The sequence below is a fragment of the Propithecus coquereli genome, unplaced genomic scaffold (genome assembly GCF_000956105.1).
Source record: "Propithecus coquereli isolate 6110/MARCELLA unplaced genomic scaffold, Pcoq_1.0 Scaffold50, whole genome shotgun sequence".
Classification (NCBI taxonomy): domain Eukaryota; kingdom Metazoa; phylum Chordata; class Mammalia; order Primates; family Indriidae; genus Propithecus; species Propithecus coquereli.
In genome coordinates this window covers 1,379,172-1,405,877 of record NW_012150841.1, presented here as the reverse complement: position 1 = coordinate 1,405,877, position 26,706 = coordinate 1,379,172, and the positions used below count along the sequence as shown (strand labels likewise).

General features: G+C 37.1%; 1 protein-coding gene across 3 annotated transcripts in view; it reads left to right on the top strand.

Annotated features, from left to right (window-relative positions):
- Window positions 1-26,256, top strand: part of SYT1 (synaptotagmin I) — a 212,492-nt gene extending 186,236 nt beyond the window's left edge. For all 3 annotated transcript variants that reach the window (XM_012656340.1, XM_012656341.1, XM_012656342.1), the window contains 2 exons: window positions 18,851-18,984; window positions 23,145-26,256. In XM_012656340.1, coding sequence (XP_012511794.1) covers window positions 18,851-18,984; window positions 23,145-23,351 — 341 coding nt within the window. In that variant the 3' untranslated portion in view covers window positions 23,352-26,256. The remainder of the gene's footprint in view (window positions 1-18,850; window positions 18,985-23,144) is intronic.
- Window positions 26,257-26,706: the final 450 nt, after the last annotated feature.

The window sequence follows — 26,706 nt, the reverse complement described above, 5'->3', positions numbered from 1 at the left end:
CTGTATGACATCTGAGTTAGAACTCCTGGGTTCTGCTCTCTCTTCTGCTGTTTGTTAGATGTTTTGAACTAAATTTTAATCCCGCTCTTTAATCAGGATGCATATCCATCCCGAAGGGGAACACTCTAGGATATTTTTTTTTAAATAATTCAACAAATCTTTATTGAGTCCCTCTCCTCTGCAAGGCACTATTCTAATCTAGGCACTGGGAATACTCTATGTGAACAAATGAGACAAAAATCCCATTGCTCATGAGTTTATATGCAGTACAGGATCTTTACTGATATGTGTGGTATCAGAAAGAAGCAGCTCACTTCTACCCAATAGACAATCCACTACCCCTCAGACAAAAGAAGGATAAAGTAAAGATAGTCATTCAGTTAGTTTCTCTCCAGATTTTAGGGAAATAGTGAGGTCTTAAGATTTCATCAGTTCACCAAAAAGGCTTCAAGGGGCAGGGAGGGAGATCAGACTTAGGAGCTACACTGTGTCACTCCAAGATCTTTTCTGGGCCAGCATTGTGTGTGTGTGTGTGTGTGTGTGTGTGTGTGTGTGTGTGTACACATGTGCATGGTTTGTTTTGTCTTGATGTCCATTATTATTAGGTTTCAAGCCTTTCTTTATTGGGTAGCTGATTTATTATTGGGAAGGAAGAAGCCAGCGTTCCTTGGTGTTGGCATCCATTTTATTAGTTCTAAGAGAAAGAGAGGGTGCTTTCACTCTAGCACGTGAGGCTGGAGGCCTCAACTAGTTCTTTTAACTCTAATTAAACATCCTACCTGATAGTCTGCAAATATTGAGATTGCCACAAGATAGCTCCATTCTCACAATTATTCAAGTACTTTAAGATACAGAAAAACACAAAGCTAAGGTCATTTGGTTGGGTTGCATTCCAGCTTAGCCTCTTGCTCTTAGCTAAAAAGCATTTCAAGGACTTAAATTTTGGAGTACTTCTAAGAATTTGCTCAGTCTTATCCCTGGAGACTGAAAAATGGATTCCCTCGTATCTAGAAGACACATTTGTCAGAAATATTCTTAAATTTCATGATACCTTATGCTTAAGATTGTTCTTACACAATCCCACAAGAATCTGATCTCTCTTCTGAATATGCCAAACATCTATACAGATGGTGATAAGCAGAGATAGGAAGTGAGAATAAATACCTACTCCCAGACTTCTACCAAGATCCAGGCTCTGGGTTAGCATTAGAAGCCCCAAGCAACTAGATCTATTTGCTAAATAACCAAACACTTGTGCCTTTTATGGTATACATTAAGAGACGGAGCATTACCTACAAATGTCCCCCAAATAAATCACACTTAACTCAGATTACAAAGAGAATATTTGATAAATGCTGTACTTATAAGGGAATTTAAATGGCAGTAGCTTACAGCTTCTTGTGTCACTATCATGCTTCTAATGTAATTTCCCTCATCCAGAAATGTAATCCTCAGCCAGTTGCCTTGAAAGCTGGTTACCGTGGAGATGATTATCAGTATTATGATGACCTATTTAGAGGAATTTCTGCATTGCCAGAAAACAACCAACCACAGAGCGAGCCTTACAAATGAATCATGCTCTTTATCTAAAAGTGCCTTTACAAACCAATGCCATAGGTGTATTTTGTGTGTGATATGTGTGTGTTGTGTGGATTTGTTCATAATTAGGATTTGCAAAGGTTTTTGTAAAATTCCAGTTATCTTTAGCATTCCAAGAGTAAAGAAGGTAGCACAAACAACATGCATAAGCAAATAGACATCTTTCCTCCTCCTACAATTTCAAATGCATGGCCACGGTTGTATTGATTTCTCAGCAGTGTTAACATTTCTTCCATATGCCCTGTTTCTTTTCCTTGCTCAGCCACTGTTTTCTGAGGATTTTCTAGGGGTGCCGGAGTATGGCTGACAGGTGTTGGTGAGGACTGATTTTCACAAACTGATTGGCCATTAATATAATAGTTCCTAAGCAAACTATGATTACTTGACAGCTATTTTAATTTTCTCAAAATTATGCCACAAAGTCTACACTCTAACTTCTATTTGGTCTCCCATTTTTCTGTGAAACATGTTTTTTTGTGATTATATGCAGATCTGGCTCTTTAAGTTTAAGTGTTTTCCATTAATCATTGTCCTATTCCTTATAAAAGAGATTGATGTTTCAGCTGTTGTTCCTCCCCGCTTTTTTTGATAAATTTTCAGTACTACTTTAATTTGTACTTGTAAAAATTCCAGTGATAAAAATTAAACCTTTATTGTATTCAAAGAAGCAGCAAATAATAATATAAGCAAAATGTTACCCAAAATAAGTCAAACACACCTAAATTCCTCCTCCCACCCTACAAAGCTCATGTCGTAAGGCATTTTTATATTTGCTCTTATTACATTTTCAGGCACACTCCTTTTACTCTCATCCTTCCAACCACTGTAACTTCCTCCAGGGTAATGACAGGGTGTCCATATTTTCTACTATCTTCTCATACCACCCAGCAAAGTGCTGGATAATGGATGTTTAGTAAACCTGACTCATCATATAATCTGCCCTTTGAGAACTTTCAAAAATTCTTTAGCCAAATGAATTCAGTTTTCATCTGTTCATGTTCACAATGGCCTTCCAGCGAGATTATCTAGGAATCTCCCTTGTTTTTGACCATATACAGGAGTCAGTTAACTAATTTTAGCTCTATTTTCAATTTCTGCACCATGGTCTTGTCCTTATGCCTGATATCACATTGCTCTGAACTGAGGACAAATATCAAATTCATATTAGTTACCTCACAAATTTTTTAGGCTGGTCTGACTGCCTTGTAAACCCCAGTGTAAGAAATGAAGTCTCAGTGTAAGAAAATTTTCTTCCATTCAACTAAATATACCTCGTTCTCTTTCAATATTTTTGAGAAGGATGTACATTGGTATTTTAATTAACAAATTGTTTTTTAGATTTTAACTCCAAAGAGTCTAGCATAATATATCCAAGTTGATTGTGTAAGATGTTGACTTTTCTCCATCTAACAGAGTTGTATTGGAACAGTTTTACCTAAAAAGCATTAATAATGCTTATTCGCATATGGCCTTTGACTCATTTATACCATTTCCTAAAAGAGGCATGAAAGACACAGAGAACTTGTCCATGTATTCAGAGCCCATAAATGGTAGCTTCTCTTAGAATATTATGTCTACCCATTATTCAATTATTCAGTAAAGATGTTTAACTGTCTCTCTAAAGTGGCCTTCAGATTAAGTAACAAGTTGTGAGTTGTTTGAAGTACATTCACATCCAGCACTGCTTGATAAGAATTAGCCCTTTTTGAAACCAGACTTGAATCCTAATCACCCAGAATAGTTCCAGACAAGATTTAGAATCAGACCTCTGACTCTGCCCAACAATTCCACAAAACTAATTCACACTGCACTCTCTTGGATGGATTTTCAAGGCAAATCATGAGCTTGCTTTAGAATATTTCCTCTTTGCCTAATCTTCACTCCTAGAGATGATAGTGTTTAGCATTTCAGTGCTGGCAGCCCTTCCCACCCTGAAGCTAAACTGCGAGGAATGAGAACAGAGTGTTCTAACCTCATCTATACCACAGGCAATTATTCAAGGAAAAAAACAGATTTCACAGCCTTTCACTAGATAAACTTGCTTTGCAAATACAGCGCAATCTTCTGAAGAATGATGTGGAATAGCTATCCTCCAGAAACATTCCATGGCTTTACTCCCTTTTCTCTAAGAAAACTCATGTCCTTAACTGCTAGTGATCCAATGCAAATCACTGCCACCCCCTATGTCTTGCAATATTGTATGATGGTGCTAATCTAATATTGATAACCTACAGACCTGCTCACTCCAGGAAGCATCTAGAAAATGGTAAGGCAAGTGAAATAAGGTATAGCCACATAACAGAACATTAACATTTGTGTTTTTAACAAAATTTTTAAAAGGTTTCTAGTTAATGGAAAGATATAAACTCACTACAGTTACTCTAGCTGATAATTTTTGTCACATTCTTTCCTATCTAGAACAGTACCTGTTAGAGTATTTCTGATGAGAAGCACAGGAGAGGTAAATGGAGCTCAGACACACAGGCTGGGGTGTCCCCACATGTGTATGTGAAGCTTATCACAATGCACATTGGGGCTCACAGTGTGAGAAGAGGAGGGAGACAGTGCAGGGCCAGGAACAAACTCTATTCATACCACCAGGTTCCACTGCAGGACACCAAGGCATCTGAAAATTCTAAACGTAAAGCCAGTTTCCCTGGTCAGTGTGAACATTTGTTTGTCAAGATATGACAATAGAAAATACATATTTTAATAGTTTGTGTTTTTCATTTATAACTTTTAACTATCTAGGTATATGGTATATGGATTTGCATTCATAGTCTTAATCTGGGTGACTATAACAGGCAGATCTCACCCATGGTTTACAAAATTCTATATATCACACACAATTCCGTTTCATTTAAACCATCTTAAGATGTATGGATTTCCTATTTATGAAAATCACATTAGGAGTTGGGCCCTGTGGCTTGTGCCTGTAATCCCAGCACTTTGGGAGGCCAAGGCAGGAAGAATGCTTGAGCCCAGGAGTTAGAGGTTACAGTGAGCTATGATCGTGCCACTGCACTCAAGCCTGGGTGACAGAGCAAGACCCTGTCTCTAACAAAAAAAGAAAAAAGAAAGAAAGAAAGAAAATCACATTAGGGTAATGACAGAATTCCATTATGTACAGGAAGACTGGAAAAGGCCAATGGAAAAAACAAGTTCGAAGGAAGACACTCCATCCAGTGACCTATTTCCCTCTCTACATAACACTGTTCAAATATCATTGTATTTATGTCGTATGAAATTGTACATCTATATTTAGAGGTGGAAGGTGAAGACATGATGTTTAGAATTAATAAAAGGTTAGCTCTCTTTGTTAAAACTTGTTTGGACTCCCTAAATGTAGAGCCTCAAATTCAAATTAAGCATTGCCAACTGAGTAAAAGGTGTCTTCCTGCTCTGAATTCTTCTCACAGGTATCGCTGTACAAATCAGTTAGCAAGAAAACACACTCTGTCTTAGGTTATCTTTCCTACTACAAAAAAAAAAAAAATATGAATTGATTTAAAATTAACTTCAGGAATTTATGTCTTGTCTTCCCAACCAAACTATAATTCTTTGAGGAACAAATTGGATTCTATAGGTTTCTGTATGTCCTCACTCTCTTGCAGCCCCTAAGAGTTGCTAATAGATATTTATACTTCACTGATTCATTCAGCCATTTAGCAAATACTTGCTGGATCCCTACCATGTGCCAGGCTCTGTGTCTTACAGACTTGCTCAAGACACTGGCTGAAAGATAAATACCTGGCACATAACAGGCACTCAGTGAATGAGTGAACGGATGAATGCTGTGCCACAGAGTTAAGGAAAAACATCAAGAAAAATGGAATAACCACTTAAGTTCTTAGACTAAAAGTCATCAAGGTGAAAGATGTCCACCTGGCAGAATGCCTATAGTTCTAGAAAATGAAAAATCTGGGAAAAATGAGACCAGTCCTGGCATTTATTCCTCTGTGGCCATTTAGTATGTGGTTCTGGAGTCTTGCGAAGAATTAAACCATTTCATAGAAACCAAATTTTCTATACAGGGAATGTAACACCCCTACTCTCACTTCTCGGGGATGATGCATCTTATATAATGTCAATTCCAAAGAAATCAGTGCATATCATAACATTATTATAGTTTTTACTGAGACTCCAAATACTGATGTGTGGTGATTGACTTTAATCACAAATTTGCTTCATAAAAAAAAGCAGTAAAATCACCACAGAATTATATTACTCCATGTCATTTTCCTATATGCAGTATAATATTGAAGCCATAGTTTATTTTTATTTTCTCTTTCTAGTATTGTAAGAAAACTAGATTACCAAGGTAGAAGTTGATCTCTCCTGCAAAGCTGTTTATCTTCTTGATGTGTAGAATGTCATCTGATTTTAAACAGAGTTTTGCAGCTTTGTAAAAGAGAACCATATTTGGCCATCAATAAACTAAAATGAAATCTCTCTCTGGAAGGATAAGGGAAATCAACATTCAAATAAAAAAACTTAATAACAAGTGAACCAAAGTGTTCAAAGTTTGGTTTTTAAACAAAAAATGGGGCATACATTATTAATACTGTAAAATCTCAAACCATAGGCAGAAAGTATGCATTATTGATAACATTATAGATGTTAAAAAGCATTCTATCTTTTTCTAATTGGGAAATAAAAGGTGCATTGTTCATTCTCTTCTAGGTCTACAGGCTAAACAAGGTCACTTAAGGACAAGATGAGGGGCAGCAGGGGAAAGAAACTCCTCTGAAAAATAAATTTATTTTCTTTTTTAAGCAGAGAAAGAAGCACTAAGAAATTTCCAGCTAAGGAAACTTAGAGGCCATTACCTCACACCCAGAAGAGATATACCCAGACCGTGGACAAATTCTAGAAATAGCTCAAAATGAGGAAATAGGGAGAGATTCCTCCACTCTTTCTAGGGGCATTTCGAAATCTCTCCCTCAATTATCCTAAGATTATCTTAGTCCATAGACTTCCTAATGCTTCCTAATGGCAGAATGTTTAGAAGACATGTAGATATTTTAAAGCAAGTACATGCAAGAAATAAGGAGTTAATGAGTGTAAAATTGATTCTGGCTAAACCAACCCAAAAACTGGATGAGCCTGAGGTAACCCCATTAGAGAGCACAAACCCCATTTAGTCATATGATGTGTTAAGAGCACCTCTGTTCTCACATTGTTTTCATTTCATACTCTTGTTGAATTGCCTGGAAACTGTCTCTATGAGGATAAAAAGTAGCATCAATTTGTCATATCACGTGTACCTAAAAATTCTAGCAATGTTACCAAGTAACAGTGTTACTGATATTATTTCAAGTAGAAATGTTTAATATTTTTTTAAAAAAGAAAAATCTTACTAGTGACCATTCATCTGACATAAATAAGAAGTTAAGCCCAAGTTCCCAGGAAAAAAAATCAAAATTGCCATTTGCAATTTTGTTTGCATTACTGAGTCATTTGACTTTTGTTTTTGTTAATCAGCATACAAACAGTTTATTCTTGGTCATTCCACCAAACTCTTTGTAGTCATCCAGAAAGAATCAAACATCATTACTGCTCCTCTTCCTCTCACGTGTTTGCCCTTCCTGAAAGATTTGCCAAAGCACAGGAGAAATAGGCTTGAATCGTAGGTGAAGAATTTCACCTTAAAATCTGAAAAGATTCACATTATGCAAACATAATGTACTCCTTCCTCTACTAGGTGGAGCTTAAACCTTCATGGTATTTTATATGCAAATAAACATGCCCCACCTTTGAAGACTTTCTTTGCTGTATCCTCCTTCTCCAGTTTTTGTATATGCATTCCTACATTTTTAGTCAAGAAGCTGACAGCCATTTATAGTCCATTTGGCAAAGTTAGAAAGGATTCTTGGAATTCAGTGGTTTCCCCCACCACTAAGAAAAATGCTTTCCGTTTAATTCATAATAATAGCATTTTGCATTTATGGTTTTTATCTCTTCAAAGCACTCTGCCACCATTAATGAACTAAATCAGCCTTTGCTATTTTATGATCTGTCTTATTAAAATGGAGTTGATTTTCTCTGCGGCAGTCACTTATGTAATGTTGTTTTCTTCCAGCAAACACTGCACTTAACTAATGTAAATTCATTTTTAAATTGTGTGCTTACATAGAAAACTTTCCCAGAATGTGTTTTTAATGCTGCATACTTACTATAGTATTATAGGGAGCATTTTAATCCATACAGATGTTTTAAACTATAAAGACACATAAACTCTTTAATGTTGTCTTTTCTAAGTACTTTTCAATTATTTATAAAGACCCCCTCAAGTAAATGTGTTGAGACTGTCAGTGATAGAAATGGCAATTGTTTGCTCTGTGAACCCTATTACTATTTAATTGTTTACTGTTAAATGATTGGCTTACTGATGAAATAAGGCTTACTCAGTAAGTACACAAGAAGAAAAACTGCAATTGGCAAAGAAACTCTGACTTCCTAAATTTACCATGTTTAAACTTTACTGTCTTGGCTACTACTGGACCACTTTATGTAAGGGCTTGATGGCTCATTCCTAGGAATTTGATCTTGGGTGGGAAGAAAATGTCTCTCTGCAAATAAATCTATGCACACTTCCAAGTTTAGTCAGAGATGGTATTCTAGAGATGCTAGGTTGAGAAACTCTATAATAAATATTGGTTGGTTGCCTCCCAACTTCCATCCCCCCTTCTTTTGGTTAGAGCCTTCTGATTCCTGTTTGAGAAACCACCACCCTATTCTTCTACTAAGCCTCACGGTTAGAATAGAGTTGAGTCTTTCCCCAACTCCAAAAGTAGTTCTACCTGGCCCTCCTAATGGATTTGAGGATGGACACCTAACTCAGGTCTAAGCTAACCTAGCTCGTTCTCTTCACCACAGGGATTAATATAGAGTCACTATTTCATGTATGTTAGTCCAATGAGAATAAACTTGGTACTGGGAGAATAAACTAGAAATCCTTGATGTAGACTCTCTTTTTCTCTTGGGTGGTCTAATGTGATGGTGTGAGACTTGTAGCTGGTATAGTCATTTGCATCTTCAAGAGGAAAGCCTAGAACAGCTGGAAAGGCTAAACCTGGAACCTTGCTGATATTGTTGAATTTGTATTAGGCAGGGAACAGACTGAACTGCTGTAGCAAAGAGATCCCAAAATACAGGGGCTCAAAAAGATAAAATTGCTTTTAAAAAATCTTTACCTCCCTCATGTCTCTCTTTATCTACCTCATAGGTGGGTGGACGGCCAAGACTGGTAGGCAGTTTGGGGCCGTGAGGTCTTCCAGGGATCCAGGATCTTCCTGTGTTGTTCTGCTGCCCCTCTAGAGGGCTGTCTTCATGCAAAGTAAACCCTACTCCACTGCCCTCGTATCACAGCCATGATTCAGTTACAAGAAAAAAGAAAGGAAAAGTGGAGGGCAAGAAGCTTATTTTAAGGCAGGATTTGCCAATCTAAACTCTGTTGACATTTTGGGCCTGATAATTCTTTTCTGTTGGGGGCTGTCCCATACATTGTAGGATGTTTAGCAGAATCACTGGCCTCTATCCCCCAGATGTCCATAGCATCCCCATCTCCAAGTTATTACAACCAAAAATTTCTCCAGACATTGCCAGATGTTTGGGAGGCAAAAATAGCCCCCGTTGAGAAGCCCTGCTTTAAGGATATGCTATAGAGTTTACACATATCACTTCCATTGATATCTAAGAGCCAGAAGGTAGTCATTTGGCCATGCCGAGTCATAATACAGTCTGGGAGAAATATTTCTAGCTGGAAGAACTGGTGCCCAGGTAAAACTTCAGGGGTACTATTGCTTAGAAACTGAGAGGAAAATGGATTTTAGGGGACAATTCACAATCTCTGCCACACAGCCCTACTTTTAGACTTTTCCATCATCTAAGCCAATAAGTTACCTTTATAATTTAAACCATTTGAAACAGGTTTTCAGTCACTTGAAGTTCAGAGCCCTAACGGATACAAGTATTACTTTCTTCATCCCACACTGTAAATTGAAATTTAGTGAACATTATCCAAAGAAAAAAGGATGAAAGGAATAATATCTCAAGTTATTCAAAAGCTGGGTACTGGCTCAGAAGGGATTGAACAAAGCAGCTGAAATGAGGCTACTTCTTATCAAGAGAGGACTTTGGTTGAAATAGAAAGGCCATGTTCACAAGGGCCCATGGTCACTGTGGTCGTTGAGAAAGAAAATGGTATAATTATGCAAAATTATCAAAATGCAAACTGCAGGCATCTTGCATTATTTGGCTTTGAACTACTGCTTTCTAGTTCTCCTTGTGAATACAAAAAGCCTCTAGTGGCTCCTTTTTATATCACACAAAAGGATCATTGCTCATGGCCAGTTGTTTGGCAATTATATTTCTGTGAAGTTAGCATAATTTGGGATTAGAACTGCCTGAGGGAAGGAGGGGGTGACAATGTTCTTGGATGTTAAAGTAGGGCGTAGACTAGGAATGGAGGAAGTTCCCATTTTAGCCTCAAGTGGCCTTCCCCAAAATTCATTTTGAAGCCAATAGTTCTTAATTCAAAACACATTTTCCCATAAGAATCTTGTTTTTATGGTATTAGATTACCACAGAAGTCCTTCAATACCAGAAAAGAAAGAGATATTTACTTTACAGTAGTACAAAGGAAAATGCCGCAGGGCAAGGGAAGATTTGTCTGAAGGTTTGGACTGAGGCACTCATCAGTAAAATCTTCAGGGAAGAGATGACTTTTAAACCAAACTTAAAGTGAAGAAAGAAAGGGTATTGCAGCCTGAAGGACAGCCAGACACGGCATTTTAAATTCTCTCTGAGGAATAGTGAGTATCTACCATTAGTAGAACATAGGATTTGTGGAGACAAATAAACTGGGATGGGGCCGTGAATGCCATGGTAGAGTTCAGATTTTTTTTTTTTTTAGTCCACAAGCCACTGAAGAGTTTTAATGAGCAGTATGGTATGATCAAATATAGCTGAAACAATTATAGGAAAAATGCTTCAAAATTGAAGACACAATTGCAAGATAGATTGGATTTCTGGTCTTGAGATGTGACAACAGGTTAGAAAGAGAGAATTAACCAGAGAGACAACATGAGGGTACATTGACAGAGTGGTAGCTAACTGTTCATGCGAAGTAGAGAAGAAAGAATCAAAGATAGCTCTAAATTTTCTAAATTTTTGGTCTAGGAGGCTAAAATCATGGCACAGGAACAGGTTTAAATGGAAGGGAATGAGCTCAGTAGGTTTCTGTCCAGAGGATAAGAGTTGGGTGGTTGTGGCCATAAAGTACAGCACATGGGCTGCACTTACATTTCTGCAAAGCTTGCCGACTGGGTCCCTGTAATTGGAGGAAAACCACTTACTGAATTTTGTACTTAACTCCAAAGTCTTCCTCCAGGTTTGTTTTATGTTCTTTTTTGGGATGTAGTTCTACATATTGAAACTATACCGGTGACATGTTTTGGTGAAGACACTGCATTCCAGTGCCAGATTCTGTGGTCAGAAACTTTGTTTAGTAGAGGTAGCAATAATATTGGAAGCATAAGGTTGCATTGTAGAATGTCTGAGAAAAGGAAGGCAGAGAAAAATCCTATTAAACATGTGTTACAGGGATGTCAAATGTGATAAACTCATGAAATATGTCCTGTGAGTCTTGGGGCAGAGGAAGGAAAAGGAGAAATAAAGGAGGATCAGCTCCAGCTCAGAGAGGAAAAAAAAGAGAGAGAGAACATGGGGGAGTTTAGCAAGAAGAATACCATGACAATGCCAGCTAAGGTGGGATAAAGAATTATCTGTTCCTGCTCACAAGAGGTACTGGGAAAAAAGTAAAAAAGAACCAAAAAAAGGGGAAAAAAGAATTATCTAGAAGAAAGAGAACTCCTGGGGTGTCTTTTGATCCCCACAGCCACCCTCCTTATTTCTTTTCCCTCCAGACAGTTGAAGTCATCAAACCAACCAGGCTTTTTTACAGCGTGGTGGTTGATGGAGAAGGATGGTAATTGGAACAGCAGGGAAATAAGGGGCATATATTTGCCATCACTCTTCTAACTCACTGACCAAAATAAGAGGGCAGATTCAGAGTACCTAGGATATATCAGCTGGAGGGGAGTGGGATGGAATGCAATGCCTGAAGGACTACGTGGAGGTGATGGTTCACTCCACATAGAGCCAGATATTAGGTCATTGGGGTTAGATCAACCTGCTAGGAACTGGTTGTTGGAAGGAACCCTTTGGAAAGGAAACTCCTACCAATTAACATGAGAGATATATATAAGAGCTTTTCTACTCAAAATTAATACCTGAATGTGGACAAAATGGACAAAAAGAATGGCACCAGACCACAGGCTGTCCATCCCATGAATTATATTCAGAAGGGGCTATGCAGTTGGCAGAGCTGTGGAATTACCTTTTCATCTTCAGAGTTGCTCATAGACTGTAGCTGACCAAGTAATCATAAAACCAGTCAAAGTCTATGTCTTGTTCCCTGAGAACAGCCAGGGAGACCAAAGCGTTCATCTAGTCACCATCCTAAGATCCTCTGCTTCCCTCTCACATGGTGTAGTCAGTGTACCAAATCTCCACTGTACCTCTCCTTGGTGCTGAGGTACAATTTGATTTGATTTGGTAAGTCATATCCCTGCAGTTTTAACACAATGATTTCCTATCCCTCACTCTGAACAGGAAAGGAGTAGGAGGAGGGAGATAAGTTCTATGATCAAGACTAAAAGACGAAACCAGACTATAAAATTTTCTCACAGTAGAAAGGAGTTAAGAGAAAAAGGGAGAAGGTATAGATATTACTCTCTCCATCTAATAGATATTACCACATTTCTAACAATAACAACAAATCACAAGCCTGAGGGATTCCTTTTCTCTAATTCTTCATTTTTACCAGCATAAGAGAAGTAGAGACTTCATACATAATATGCCCAAGCGTATCTACAGTAGCTGGCCTCAGAATCTGGCCAGAAGCTCAGTAAATCAGTTTGATCCACACTATCCTAGAGCCTCAGTAATAAGATGCCACTTAGAACTCTGAGTTTGACTTTTCAGCTATGTGTAATTTAATCTCTTGACTTCAGGAATAGGAGAAAATTATACAGGACGTTGAATTAGTTTCCCGTCTCACACCTGGAGACCAGCTCATACAGGCAGTAATGAAGAAACCCTCCCTTTGTCTTTTATCCCATACATGGTTAAATTCTTCATTAATGAGCCAGTTGCTTAGAGTGGGTATGCTTCAATCCAGAAATAAATCGGGAATGGGACAGTTTGGCTTACTGCTGCAGCAAAGGGAAAGACTTTTTCCCACTTGCTAACTGTGGGTACCAATTCAGCAAAGCGAGTTGACAGAGAGTCTGATTCACAGATGCTGACTTAATGTTAGCCCTCTCATAAAACTATAATCCTAATTAATAATATGTGCCAGGCACACTTTGAAAGACTTTCCATGTGGTAACTCAATTTAATCTTTACAACTTTATGAGATAGGCCTTACCATTGTCACCACTTTACAGTTGAAGGAACCATGGCACAAAGAGGTTAAATAACTCGTCCAAGACCACACAGCTAGTAAGTAGCAGAGCCAAGTTCCAAGTTAGTCTGGCTTGAGAGTCTGTACTTGTAAACACTATACTAAATCATCTCTCCAATGTATCACAAAGAATAGCGGGAGTCAGAAGAGACTAGTTGGAGTCAGAAGAGACTAGTTTGAGTTTTAGAAAAAAATGAACCTTTCTGAGACCAAGTTCCTCATCAGGATTGTTGTAAGGTTTAAAGGAGATTATATTATTTTTTAAATGTATATATAACACATATAAAGTACTCTGTAAATATAAAGGAACATTATTATTTTAATCCTTGTAAAAATTGTTCTCAGCTAACATTTCAACCATTTCACTAATTTTACCATGGATCCCAAAACATCTGTACATAAATATTATCTTCTGATGGTATATTCCATGTTTTCCTTTTTCTGTTTTTTTTTTTTTTAATTAAAAATACAAAATGGCCAGGTGCAGTGGCTCACGCCTGTAATCCTAACACTTTGGGAGGCCAAGAGGAAGATCACTTGAGGCCAGAAGTTGGAGACCAGCCTGAGCAACAAAGACCCTGTCTCTATAGAAAAATGTTAAAAAAATTAGACAGACATGATGGCTCACAATTGTAGTCCAGATACTCCAGAGGCTGAGGCAGGAGGATCACTTGAGCCTGGGAGTTTAAAGTTGCAGTGAGCTATGATGATGCCACTGCAACTCTAGCCTGGGAACAGAGCAAGACCCTGTCTCAACAAAAAAATTTTGAAGGCTTTTGCTTTGAATAATAGGTATCATTTTTAGAAAAATGGAAATAATATCAATTTTTTCCAAAAGATCATTTCTAGACCTATTAAAACTTGACTCTAATCCTCAAACCTTGCTAGACAATTAATAGAATCCTTTCTTCAAATTTGGTTGTTGTATTAGTTTTCTATTGCTGCTTTGACAAATTACCACAAACTTAGTGGCTTATAATAACATGTATTTATCATCTTATAGTTCTATAGATTAGAAGTCTGACACATTCAGTTAGATAAGAGGAATAAGTTCAAGAGATGCATTGTATAATGTGGCAACTATAGTTAATAACAATGTATTGTATTCTTGAAAATTGCTAAGAATGAGATTTTACGTGTTATCACAAAAAAATCATAAGTATGTGAAATAATGCATATGTTACTTAGCTCAATTTAGCCATTCCATAATATATACATATTTTAAAACATATTCCACATGATAAATATATATAATTTTTATTTTCCAATTTAAAAAACAAATTAATTTGTTTACATGATCCATAAAAATGAAGTCTGACTCAGGTCTTAGTAGGCTAAAATCAGATGTCAGCAGGGCTCTAGGTGAGAATACATTTCCTTGTCTTTTCCAGCTTCTATAGGCCACCCACATTCCTTGGCTTGTGGCCCCTCCCTCCATCTTCAAAGCCAGTAGTGTAGCATGTCTGACCCTCCTTCTGTTATCACCTCTCTTTCTCACCACAGCCAGGAAAAGTTCTCTCTTTTTAGGGACTCGTGTGATTAGATTAAGCCTTCCTGGGTAATCTAAGATGATCTTCTCATCTCAATATCCTTAGCCTTAATCACATTTGCAAAGTTCCTTTTGCCTATAAAGTAACATACTCACAGGTCCAAGGATTAGGATGTGGACATCTTTGGGAGAGCTATTATTCTGCCTACCATAATTGAAACTCCTAGGAGCAAAAAACCCAATTTGCTATATCAAAAAGGCTTGTCAGCATGTAAATGTTTGAAGATGACTTTATTACAGTGTCCTGATAATCCTCAAAGTTATAATAGCTATTATTACAGAAAGGAGATCAAGTCCAGCTAGGCTGATTTCAGATGAAAAGAAAGCCTGACAGTGGTGGGTGAAGAATAGCAGTGCCACATCGATAGCAAAACCAAATGAGAGAACTGAAAATTATCCAAAATGAGGCAATGAATCTGCATTCATTGTATTTGCAGTATATCATTGGGAGTGAAGAATCTTATTTCTGATACCAGTTCATCATTTTCTAGAAGTGACATGTTAGACATACATTATTAAAAACTAGACAGACATCAGAGAAGAGACCTCCTTTCTACCAGTTATTTTTTTTAAAGGTCTCTATTTTTTTAAGATAAACAAATAAAAGAAGTGATGTATCCCAAGTCTTGCACCTATTTCAATGGCAACAGGGATTATCTAAATGGTGTTGAAGAAGGATTGTCATTGTTTAGATGATGAAAATATCCATGAGTGCTTGTTTTGGGGAACAGAATGAATCAATGCAGCCACAGAGTTATAGAGTGCCTGGGCATAGTAGCCCAATTTTGTGGCTTGCTTATTTCCCTATGCTATCTACATGTTTCCAAAAACCTAATGGATGTTTAGATACCATGCATGGTATCTAGCAGCTGTTCTCAAGAAAAGCAAGAGCAACATTAGTGAGTCTCATTACAGCTAATTTATTATTTCCATAAAATTGTGTCTAATTATGCAATCACCAGGACTTCTAAGCCACCAAGAACTCAGAACTGACAAGGATTTGCTTGCAGAACAGCCCCTAAAACAGAACAAATTTAATTACACAGAAGCCTATTTTGTAGGAGAGGTGACCTTTAGTTTTAAAAAAAAGTCCTTAAAGCACAGGGGTGACTCATAGTTAAGTGGATATATTTCCAATTAGAGGACTCAGCCAGTAGTTAGGGAGATAGGAGAAAGGTCTAGGTCCCAGAAAAAGTTACTAATGAGCTAAGGAAGAAATTAGGGACATCTCCAAAGGTACCAGAGTTCAGGACAAGACTTCAATGCCATGAAAGAACTACAGGACACTTCAAAAATCAAGTCAATCAAGGACTAGATGAAAATGGAGAAGACTGGAGGAAATGGAGAAGCAATCTAAGACTTCAGGTTGCTGTGCCAAGAAGATGCTCAAATGTGCCCATCTCAGGTACATAACATATCAAGCTTGGACAGTCAAGGCTTATCTAGGCACAAAAGCTGATAAAGAATAAGAACCCTAAGTTACTGCCCTCCTTGGTTATGATTAAGATGCGAATTTTGCTTGCAAAGTAAGTTGCTTTGGTACCTGTATCAGGGTGAATCTGCAAAGGCAAAGACTGAGACTGCCCATTTATAGCAGCTCCAAACCTGCTCCTCTTTAAGCCCTCTGTTCTCTCTTTTATTTATCATGAAATTCTGGAATAAGTCTGAATCATTGTCAGAATTAGCAGATTCTGCTTATAAAAGGAACAGATCAGTAGGTCCTTTGTTACCTCTCTGACCTCAGCACCTATCTCTCTGCCCCTCGTCTTCTATTGTTCCTCAAACATGCAGAAGGAGGTGCACCTTAGGGCCTTTGCAGGTACTACTCTTTCTGGCTAGTACAAGTTTCCACCATATCTTCCAATGACTAGCTCCTTCTTGTCACTCGGTTCTCAGCTCACACATTGCCTCCTCCATGAGAACTTTCCAGATCACCCTTTCTAAATTATCCCGTTCTCCTCAAGGCATTAATCACATCATATCAGAGCTCTTAGCAAAATCTGAAATTATCTTGTTGGGCTTTCAATTTGCTTACTCAAGTGGTAGATGTGCAAGGATTTTAATTACAGTTTATTGTGTTGAATGAATCAATAAATAGTCACAGGGCTTTTCTTGCGATAACCTATGCCATAGGTTGGTGAGGTTGCAACACATGAACACAGGAGGCATATATGGTATATATGGCATATATGGTTGGTGCCAAGCAGCCACCAGAGGCTTGATTATCTTTGTAAAAGTGCAAGAGGTTAGATGGGGGAGCTAGGGAACTTTATAAGCAGACAAGGTCTCTGAACCAAAAATCAACATTGGCCATAAACCGTAAGATGGATTCCCAGTGAAAGATTTTTTTCCTCCATTTATAGTTATTTATGGTGGATTTTTTTTTAACTGACCAACTATTTAGTTGATGGAGCTGGTTTCTCATCTCTAGGCCTGGTTTTTAAATATATTCTTCATTTTGATGAAAATCTTCATTATGATACCTTTGATCACATATAGCGTTTAAAAAAATATTTCCAAACAACACATATCCAAGTAACATGGGCTTTGGGGTGATGGAAAGAAGACAGCACTGAGAGTTAGGAGACTCATTGTGAAGCCCTAAATAAGTTCCACTTATTCATTCAACAGAAATTGAATATGAGCCAGGCACTGTTTTAGCAAATTCAAGCGGTGAATATGACAGACAAGGTGTCTATCTCTTAGGAGTTATGTTCTACTGGGAATAGGGAGAGAAAGGCAAAAACAACCTCTTTTCATCTGCAGTTTTCTCTTCTAAAAATATGTGGGCATTAGACTAGATTATCTGTAAAGTTTCTCCCAGCTCTACATGTTTTGAAAGAGAAGAGAGAAAATTTGGAAGGCTTAGCGGTGGTTATTTTGGGGCAGTAAAATCATGAATTTAAATTTTTTTCTTCTTTTTATTAATCGTTGCTTCTGATTTTTTTTCTATAACAAACATGCAGTACATATGAAATGGAAAATGTTTAAGAAAACAGTAGAGATTTTTCTTTCTATCTTGGGTATTGGTTTCTAGTGACCTAAAGGAATGTCATTTATCCATTAGTAATGGGAGCTACAAGTGGGAACTGTCTTACCCTTCCAATGACTTACTGCTTTAACTTTGCCTAACGAGGCTTTAGGGTACCTGCTCAGGGGATCTTTCTGCCCCTTTTCTCATCATTCTGCGTGTCCTGGCCTCTTCTCTTTTCCTTGAAATTCTTCTCTACCTAGGAATGTTCAGGCCTCTTTCTCTCTCTCTCTCTCTCTCTCTCTCTCTCTCTCACACACACACACACACCCCCACGCACAGAACTGGCCTCTTCTTACTCTTCAACCTTCACATCTCAGCCTCAATGTTACCTCCACGGAAGCCTTTCCTGAGCAATCTAACAATTCCGTTCCTGCCTTACCGTTCACCATACCATCCCTGGTTTTCTCTATCCTATCTCTATTCTGCTCTTTTCTTCCAGAGCACTCTTGTCAACCTGTAATATCATGTACATTTTGTTTCTTTAAAAGTTTATTGTCTCTTTCCCCCACAAGTCTGAAAGTCCATTGTCTATTTCCCCACAAGTCTGAAGACAGCATGCTCTGTTGTGTTCACCGTTACAGCCCTAGCCTAACCGTTCCTATCACATCGTAGGCACTCAAGTAATACTGGTTGAGTAAATGAATAAACAAGTGAATGAAATGGCTCCTCTGTCATCTCTCTGATAAGAGTTTTATTCCCATGCGGTGATGTGCTGCAGGCAAGCCCTTTGCCAGCACACAATAGCAAATTGTTAAATTCTCAGGGATTTTGCAAGCCAGTTATTAAACTGTTAGTGGCTTGAAATCAGCCTTAGTTAGAGTATTTATTTATAGCACAGACATTGACAAATGCAACATGTCAAGACTTTTCTTCTTCCAAAGAACTAGTTTACCAGCACACTATTTACTCTCATTTGCTAAATCCAACTATAAATGTTGAAATATGCCCCCCCCAAAAAAACAACCCATGCCCCATAGGTTACTTAAACTCTTTCAATAAAACAGCTTGAAATTTTTAAAAATACTAAATATGTTATATAATTATTTACCACTTGGAAATACTCGGTCCTTTTATAAGCTAAATTATGATCTAAAATATGTGTCTCTGATCTCCTAAAGTTTTTGTTCCTGTTTTTCAGATCCTTATGTGAAGATTCATCTGATGCAGAATGGCAAGAGGCTGAAGAAGAAAAAGACAACAATTAAAAAGAACACACTTAACCCCTACTACAATGAGTCATTCAGCTTTGAAGTACCTTTTGAGCAAATCCAGGTAATGTCAAACAAACATAATTTTGTCTTCCCATTCAATTTCATTCCTCAGACCTCATAAATTATACACACAGACTGTGTAAATTATCAGTGTACATGCCTTCATTAGAACTACCATTCTTATTCACATGCACATTTGATGCTTGAGCTACATCAAGAGGGATGTGATATAATGTACTGCACAGAATGTGCTGATTCATCAGCCAGAAACAGCTGGCAAGCTGTTGAGCAGAAATAAAGCAGGAAAAAGAAAATCAACAGAACTCTGCTAACTCAAAAAGTGCATCTACAAAGATTAAAAGGCCAAGAGAAATGGGCTTTCACTATTTACTCATAGGCCATAGTAAGTAATTCTCCTTATCAGATCTTTAGAGTTAGAAATAGAGAAAAGAGAAATATTTTTGGTTGATAGTTAATATGCAGATGTTGAATCTTTATCAAAAGATGATTAACAATAGAAAAATCAGGCTAAGTTGTATTTTTAATTGTTTAAATTCAGCTTCCTGTGTCTGACTTGGAATGGATAGATAGTTTTATAAAGATGGAGCCTTAATTTGCTAGACAATAATTATGATAGGAAGTATTCTATTAAAAGGCCTTGTGGTTAATATGTCTAAAATAAGATTCTACATGTAGCCACAATGATATAGTATGTGATATTATTATTTAGGAATTTTAAAAAATATTTAAATTTTCTCACCCCATCTCATTTTAATGGGTATCAGAAAGTCAAATTACATAAAGCAACACTATTTTTACACTTTATTAAATAATTATTGTAGGTCTATATTTTCAGCAATATAAATTTTGCTCATAACTTGAAGGAGAAATGAAAAGTAGACATCAAACCTACAACATGGAACCTTATAAAGGTTCAGAATAACAAAAATCAGAAAATATTGATCATTTGCTTTTCATCTGTTCTTAGAAGACAGTAGCTTATGAATGAATCACACCTTTATTCCATGAAGAAAACTAATATAATAGCTACACTTACTGTATATTTATTATGTGCCTTGGTCCAAGTTAAGTACTTTGCACATGTAATTTCATTTACTCCTTAGAAGAACCTTTTCAGAGAAGTACTATTATTATTCCAATTTTATAAATGAAGACAGACTTAGCATTTCCTCTCATATAAAATATTTTGACGTGGACAAGAGAATCCATGTCGGAGTGAGTTTATGCATATAAAAGCACTTGGAACCATGCCTAGCACATAGGAACACGGAGTAAATGGCTCGCATCATTATTATCATTATTCACAATGCTAATGTCCTCTCTTTTTTAATTAACATTTTATTAGAAAATATATGTACCAATAAGATTAAATCAACATATAAGTCAGTGCTGTCCAATAGAACTTGGTGATGATGGAAATGTTTTCTCATCCATGCTATCGAACATAGTAGCCACAGGTGGCTAATGAGCACCTCAGTCACTAATGTGACCAAGGAATGTTATTTAATTTCAATTTATTGAAATTTAACTCAAGACTGCTAGATATGGCTAGCAGCTACTGTACGGTATATAGGGAAGTTTTAAATGGCCAGCAATAACCAATAACCCCACCATCCTCATGTCAGTTCATGGTTTTTATATAACCTTTGTCACATACATGTTCAGATGGTAAAAAATTACGCATACCTATTTACTTTCAACAACTATATAGGCACATGACATTGCAGAAGACACTGGGTCCTTGTCCCCAGTAACTTGCTCACTAGCCTAAACCAGTGAACCCACTGCTTTGGCCCCACTCACGAACCCCTAAGACATCAATTTTCTCCAACAATGTATTTTGCAATATTTGTTCAGTGAACTCTTTTGAGTTCTAAGATCTTATTTCTATGGAAACTAATACCTCCTGGCATTTTATTTTTTAATTCCATGAGACAGTACAAAGAAGGGCACTGAAATTAAAAATCCTATTGAAATCTTCTCCTTTGAGCTATAATTCCATATTTTTAAAATAAATATCCTTTTCAACTACAAATTGCAGAAAATGCAAATGTAATAAAAATGAAGCACATTAAAAACATATATTGGGTTTCTGGAGCAGCATTTTAGAGAAGATAACATTTTGTCAAAACAGAGAAAACCAAGCCCACTATAGAGCACATTAGACATGGAAATAATGAGAACTCCTTTCACTGTATCCCTCTTTCTCTGCTCCTTGAGTCAATTTGTTCTTTTTTCTGCCAAGAGGTTGCTTTTCTAGTCTTTGCATTTCCCTAGAAAAAATAATTGAGTGTTCCACATACTAAAATAGGAGTTTAGGTTTCCCCTGTCCTAAAGTTGTAAGATTATCTGCCTATCCTTCAATCTTTCTCTATCCCTATGAAATATATTATGAAAGAAGCAAAATATGCTGATTTCTAAAAGCACATGAAAATGTTACCCTTCCCCTCCAAAAATGTAGGAATAAACTATATATGCAGTGGAAAAATTAATCCAAAGCCTTCACAAGGATATTTTGTCTTGAGTGCTACTAATCAATGCATCCTAAATGGAATAATCAAAACTCACTACAAATTCTGAAGACCCCTGTTCCCTTTGTATATCATGTCCTTCACCCCATTCCCTGAAATACAATTGCATCTGATGAATTTGCTTGGGACAAGTTCTGAGAATCAAGGCAACCTTGTTCTTCGTTCCAAATACCATCCAGTGGATAGTTAATTCCCTTAACAATGGAATCACCACAAGGCTGCACAAGGAAAGATTGTCTCCTTTATTGCCAGTGTGTTATATTTTACATTCTAAATTCCACTTTCAGAAATGATCATTTTCTCTGCTCTGAAGCTGTATATCAATGACATCTCTCAGTACATTGGTACAATAATTCAGTCTTCCAAGTACAAAGTCCACTAACGGTCTGTAACTCAGCTGGATCTTCATCTGGTCCAAGCTTTCATTACATTTTCTGCTACTTTTAACTCTGGCCATCAAATGTTATATATTCTACTATATTTTAAACTCTTCTTTTATCTTTATAAAAGTTGCTAGATTGAAGCCATCACATACTCTGACTAAGCAAATTCATTACTTAGGAAGCACAACAGAAATGTGCTTTTAAAAAGTATCTTTCATACCATAATGGTACAGGTTTGATTTCATCAGTTCAGTCAGTTTAAAAAAGTAAGTTATTAAATACACCTTCAAAATCTGATAGAATCACTGAAGTAAATCCTGTGTGGCCTAAAAGGTTATTTCCATTTGATGTCTGTGACAGACACCTAGTAGTTATTCAATAAACGTTTATTGAGAGAATGTATAGATGAGAAAGAAATATCTTTATTACTACTTTTTAAAGACTTTCACCATATTATCACATTTTATGCTCACAATCATATGCTTAATTGAAATTCTATATTAATTTTTTGTAAAATGCTTGCCCACCCCCCAAAATGGGATTATTATACATGGTTGCTCTGGGAATTATAACCAAAAAAAGAATGGCCTGAGCACCAAGGCCAGAACTTTCACAGATGAGACAACTGAAACAAATGGATATAAAGATTAAATAAACTTGACACAGGCAGCATGGCATGGTGGTTTACATGCAGGGGTCCCCAACCTATGGAGAGTTCTATAATCATTTTATTATATATTACAATGTAATAGTAATAGAAATAAAGTGCACAATAAATATAATGTATTTGAATCATCTCAAAACCACCCCTCTTCCCCCAGTCCATGGAACAATTGTCTTCCATGAAAATGGTCCCTGGTGCCAAAAAGTTTGGGGACTGCTGGTACAGCATAGGCTCTGGAAACCAAACAACTGATTCCTTATACAACCTTAGGCAGATAATGTAACTTCTCTGAGCTTCGAGCATCCTTATCTATAAAATAGCAATATGAGTAGGATCTATTGTAAGAACTACCTAGCTGAGTTAATTCTTGAGAAAGACTTAATACAAAATATATAATAAAAATCAACATTTGAGTATTAAGATGATGATGGCAACAAGGATGATATAGTAATGGAAAAATAAAGATTTGACTCAAGTTTTTATATTCAAGTCATTTTCTTCCTCCTCCTGGTGGTTGGAGATTGATTCTTCTTATTTCCAATTCCTTAGATCTCAAAAGCTTTGTAGTGGGGCTTTATCTTTAGAGCTAGATGATTAATATTTATTTTGTGTCCTCTTTCAGAAAGTGCAAGTGGTGGTAACTGTTTTGGACTATGACAAGATTGGCAAGAACGATGCCATCGGCAAAGTCTTTGTGGGCTACAACAGCACTGGCGCTGAGCTGCGACACTGGTCAGACATGCTGGCCAACCCCAGGCGACCTATCGCCCAGTGGCACACCCTACAGGTAGAGGAGGAAGTTGATGCCATGCTGGCCGTCAAGAAGTAAAGGAAAGAAGCCTTTCTGCATTTGCCCACCTAGTGCTCTTTAGCCAGTATCTGTAAATACCTCAGTAATATGGGTCCTTTCATTTTTCCAGCCATGCGTTCCTAACACAATTCAGTGGTACTTCAAATCCTGTTTTAATTTGCACAAATTTAAATGTAGAAAGCCCCTAAGCCCTTCATCATACCACTGCCCTCCAGATCTACTCTTCTTTTAAGCAATATGATGTGTAGATAGAGCATGACTGAAATTATTTATTGTATCACACTGTTGTATATATCAGTATGCTAAAGATTTATTTCTAGTTTGTGTATTTGTATGTTGTGTTTCATAATCTGTGTATATCTAGATGTTTTTAATAAGATGTTCTATTTTAAACTATGTAAATTGACTGAGATATAGGAGAGCTGATAATATATTATATGGTAAATATAGTATCGTCTGCATTCCAGCAAAAATATCCACTTGTAAGGCACTAGCACAGTTAAACTGACATCTTAAAGGACAACTTAAACCTGAGCTTTCTATTGAATCATTTGAGTACCAAGATACGCTTACACCACATATTTAGTGGGTGAATCCAATTTTGTAGAATTCCTTCACAGGCAAAATAGCATGATCTGAGCAGCAGTATCCAGGCTGACCTCAAGGAAGCAAAGCCACAAACCAGAATAGCATCTGTCTGTACACATCTACAAAGCTAAAATCATGGCTTCACTCTTACATTTGAGGAAGCAACTGAATAGGAGTCAGTGATTTCACATTACTGCATATAGAGTAACAACATGGTATCCTGCGTGTGTGTGTGTGTGTGTGTGTGTGTTTGTGTGTGAGTGGTTTGTATGTGAGTGTGTGTGTGTGCATGCATTTGTTTGGGGATCGGGTGGGGGGAAGAAGCTGAGGAGAGAAGTCAACATTTCTGAAATATTGCCTGACTATTTAAAAAGAAAAAAGTAGCTCTCCACGATCACCTTTATACAAAACGTGCATCCTGTGAATTCTGTTCCAGATTTCACACCTATACTAATTCGAAAAGGTTTGCACATTGGACTTTGTAACAAAATATTTTATTATACAAAACCAAATTAGAAGGAATGCAGAATATTTTTAACATAGCAATCTGTGCTTATTACACAAAATTACTTTGTGGTAAACAGACAGTATTGTAATCCCATCAAAAGATGAAAAAAAAAAAACAAAACAATTAGCCATAGTTCTGAATGCACTTCAATTAAGCCAAAACAGACAGCTAGTGATCTTTTTATATGCTCTTTTTACTTAAATAAGTTTTAATTTGTCCTTTAAAAAAAGGTGAAACAAAACCAAGAACAAGTTCTAGAAAACTGAAGCAACCTCTTATGTATACTAGATGCTTGATTTAGGAGGAGTTTTTAAATGTTTTCAATGTTATTACGTAGTAAATGGCACTATTATGAAGCTACTAGTCATTCCTTAAGAGTCTTAAAGGACTGCTCTGTGTAACACTGTGACTGCCGTGTGTGCTTAGACACGTAGTTTCCTCAGTGGATAGCACTCAATTTATTCCGTAGTGATATTGTAACAATACTGCCATTCCCTTCTACTGCACTGCCCAAGGTGTGTGTAGCACAAACAGTTCTCATTACAAAGGACCAATTCAGAACTGAAAAGCTATGCATAGGACAAGAAAGATACATAGAATGGGGTAGAACACACAGCATTTTGTCAAGCACTGTGCAATATTTCATATTTTTCCCCACTATGGTAGACAACCACTTTGTGGACGGGCAACCTATGATCTCACTCTGCATCTAGACTTTTTTCCCACTCACTTCTGTGACCCATTTTAATTTCCAGGCCATAGATAGTAGCGATGCTCTGAAGTGAAAGTTTATCTTCACAAATACCAAAAAAAATGGAGGCAAACTAAGCATTAGCCTCATATTCAGACTTTAGGATATCATGCCATGTTTTCCTAAAAACTCAAGAGGGTTCAAAATGGGCTGATGGTAGGTTTTAAATATGGGGTTGGTTGTCTCCCAGTAAGATTATAATTCCTGTCATTATTTTTTCCACATCAAAGAAGAGACAAGCCCTTTCACTCTTCAGCCCAGTCATAGCAAAACTCTTTAGAACAGAGATAGACAGAAAGGACAAAAGGGAAGCAATATATCTTCTTCTGGTGATGGTCCACATTTCTTAAAAAACAGATAATAGAAAATATGCAAGTCATAAGGTGAGATTAAATATCAGTTTGAACACAAAATTCAAATAAGACTCTTTCCAATCTAAAGGACCAAATCCTACCAAAGAGAGGGAGTTGATTGATTTTTTAAAATTCCTTAAATACCAGAAACTTACATTTAATTTCACTGTATTCAACTTTAAGTTGTTCACAATGAAACAACACTTCAAACCAAGCAGGTTCAAGCTGCCAAGTATACATTATTTCTTGTACTGAAGTAAGCTAATGCATTCTCTTGCAACACTGCCAGACATGGGATTGTCACCATAGAATCAGTTGGTACTATACCATCTTTCATAAGTCAGTGAGTGAACCTGCTTTATGACCAAGATTCATACTCAAATAAGCCACATGTACCTTTCTGACAAAGCTGTGTAAAGTATTAGAATCTGATGCTCTAGAAAGATCCTAGTTGCCTTTGTGTATATTTACTGCCTGCTTGAGTGTTTCTATGTATGGGTTTTCTCTGTATCTTGTAGAAATGTTGGGGTGTTTTCTTCTGCCATATGGCTCGTGGCCCGCGAGCCAACTACTTTAGCTGTATTTTACCTTCATTTTTTGATGAGGTGGTTTAAACTTTGTTTCACTTTGTGTAGTGAATTCCACAGTAGTTTTCCGATTGTTGTTAAAAATGACTTAACCTATTACATGGATATTCAATAAAAATGTTTTATTTCCTGTTGATGTTGCTGCCTTTCAACTCTTTTCTTTACCTGACGCTGGTGGTGAGTCAATGCCTTGTTCACTTTTGGGAACTGCTGGAAGTAGCAGCAGCTCAACAAAAGCTTGCAACAAATGCCAGCTTCTGAGTCACATCTATGAACACAGAGTGGCTGAAGGGAAAACAATGCCCCAAGGGCATTTGGCCATTACTACTCAGTGTTCCTGGACAGTGTGTCATCCTCAACATGTGTTTTTCTATTCCTATTTAAATCAATTAATCTGGCAGACGCTGAGTCTTTCCACTTTGCCTAAAATATGTTCTCCAGGATTTTCACTCCAGAGCCTAAGTCACATAGCTTCTCCAGAAGGGGACTAAAAACAAGATTGTTTTAACCTCATTTTCAGAGGACAGCATGATGCATTAAATTCCATGCCTACTGGAATAGCTAGGAGAAAAGAGTAAATGCCTTT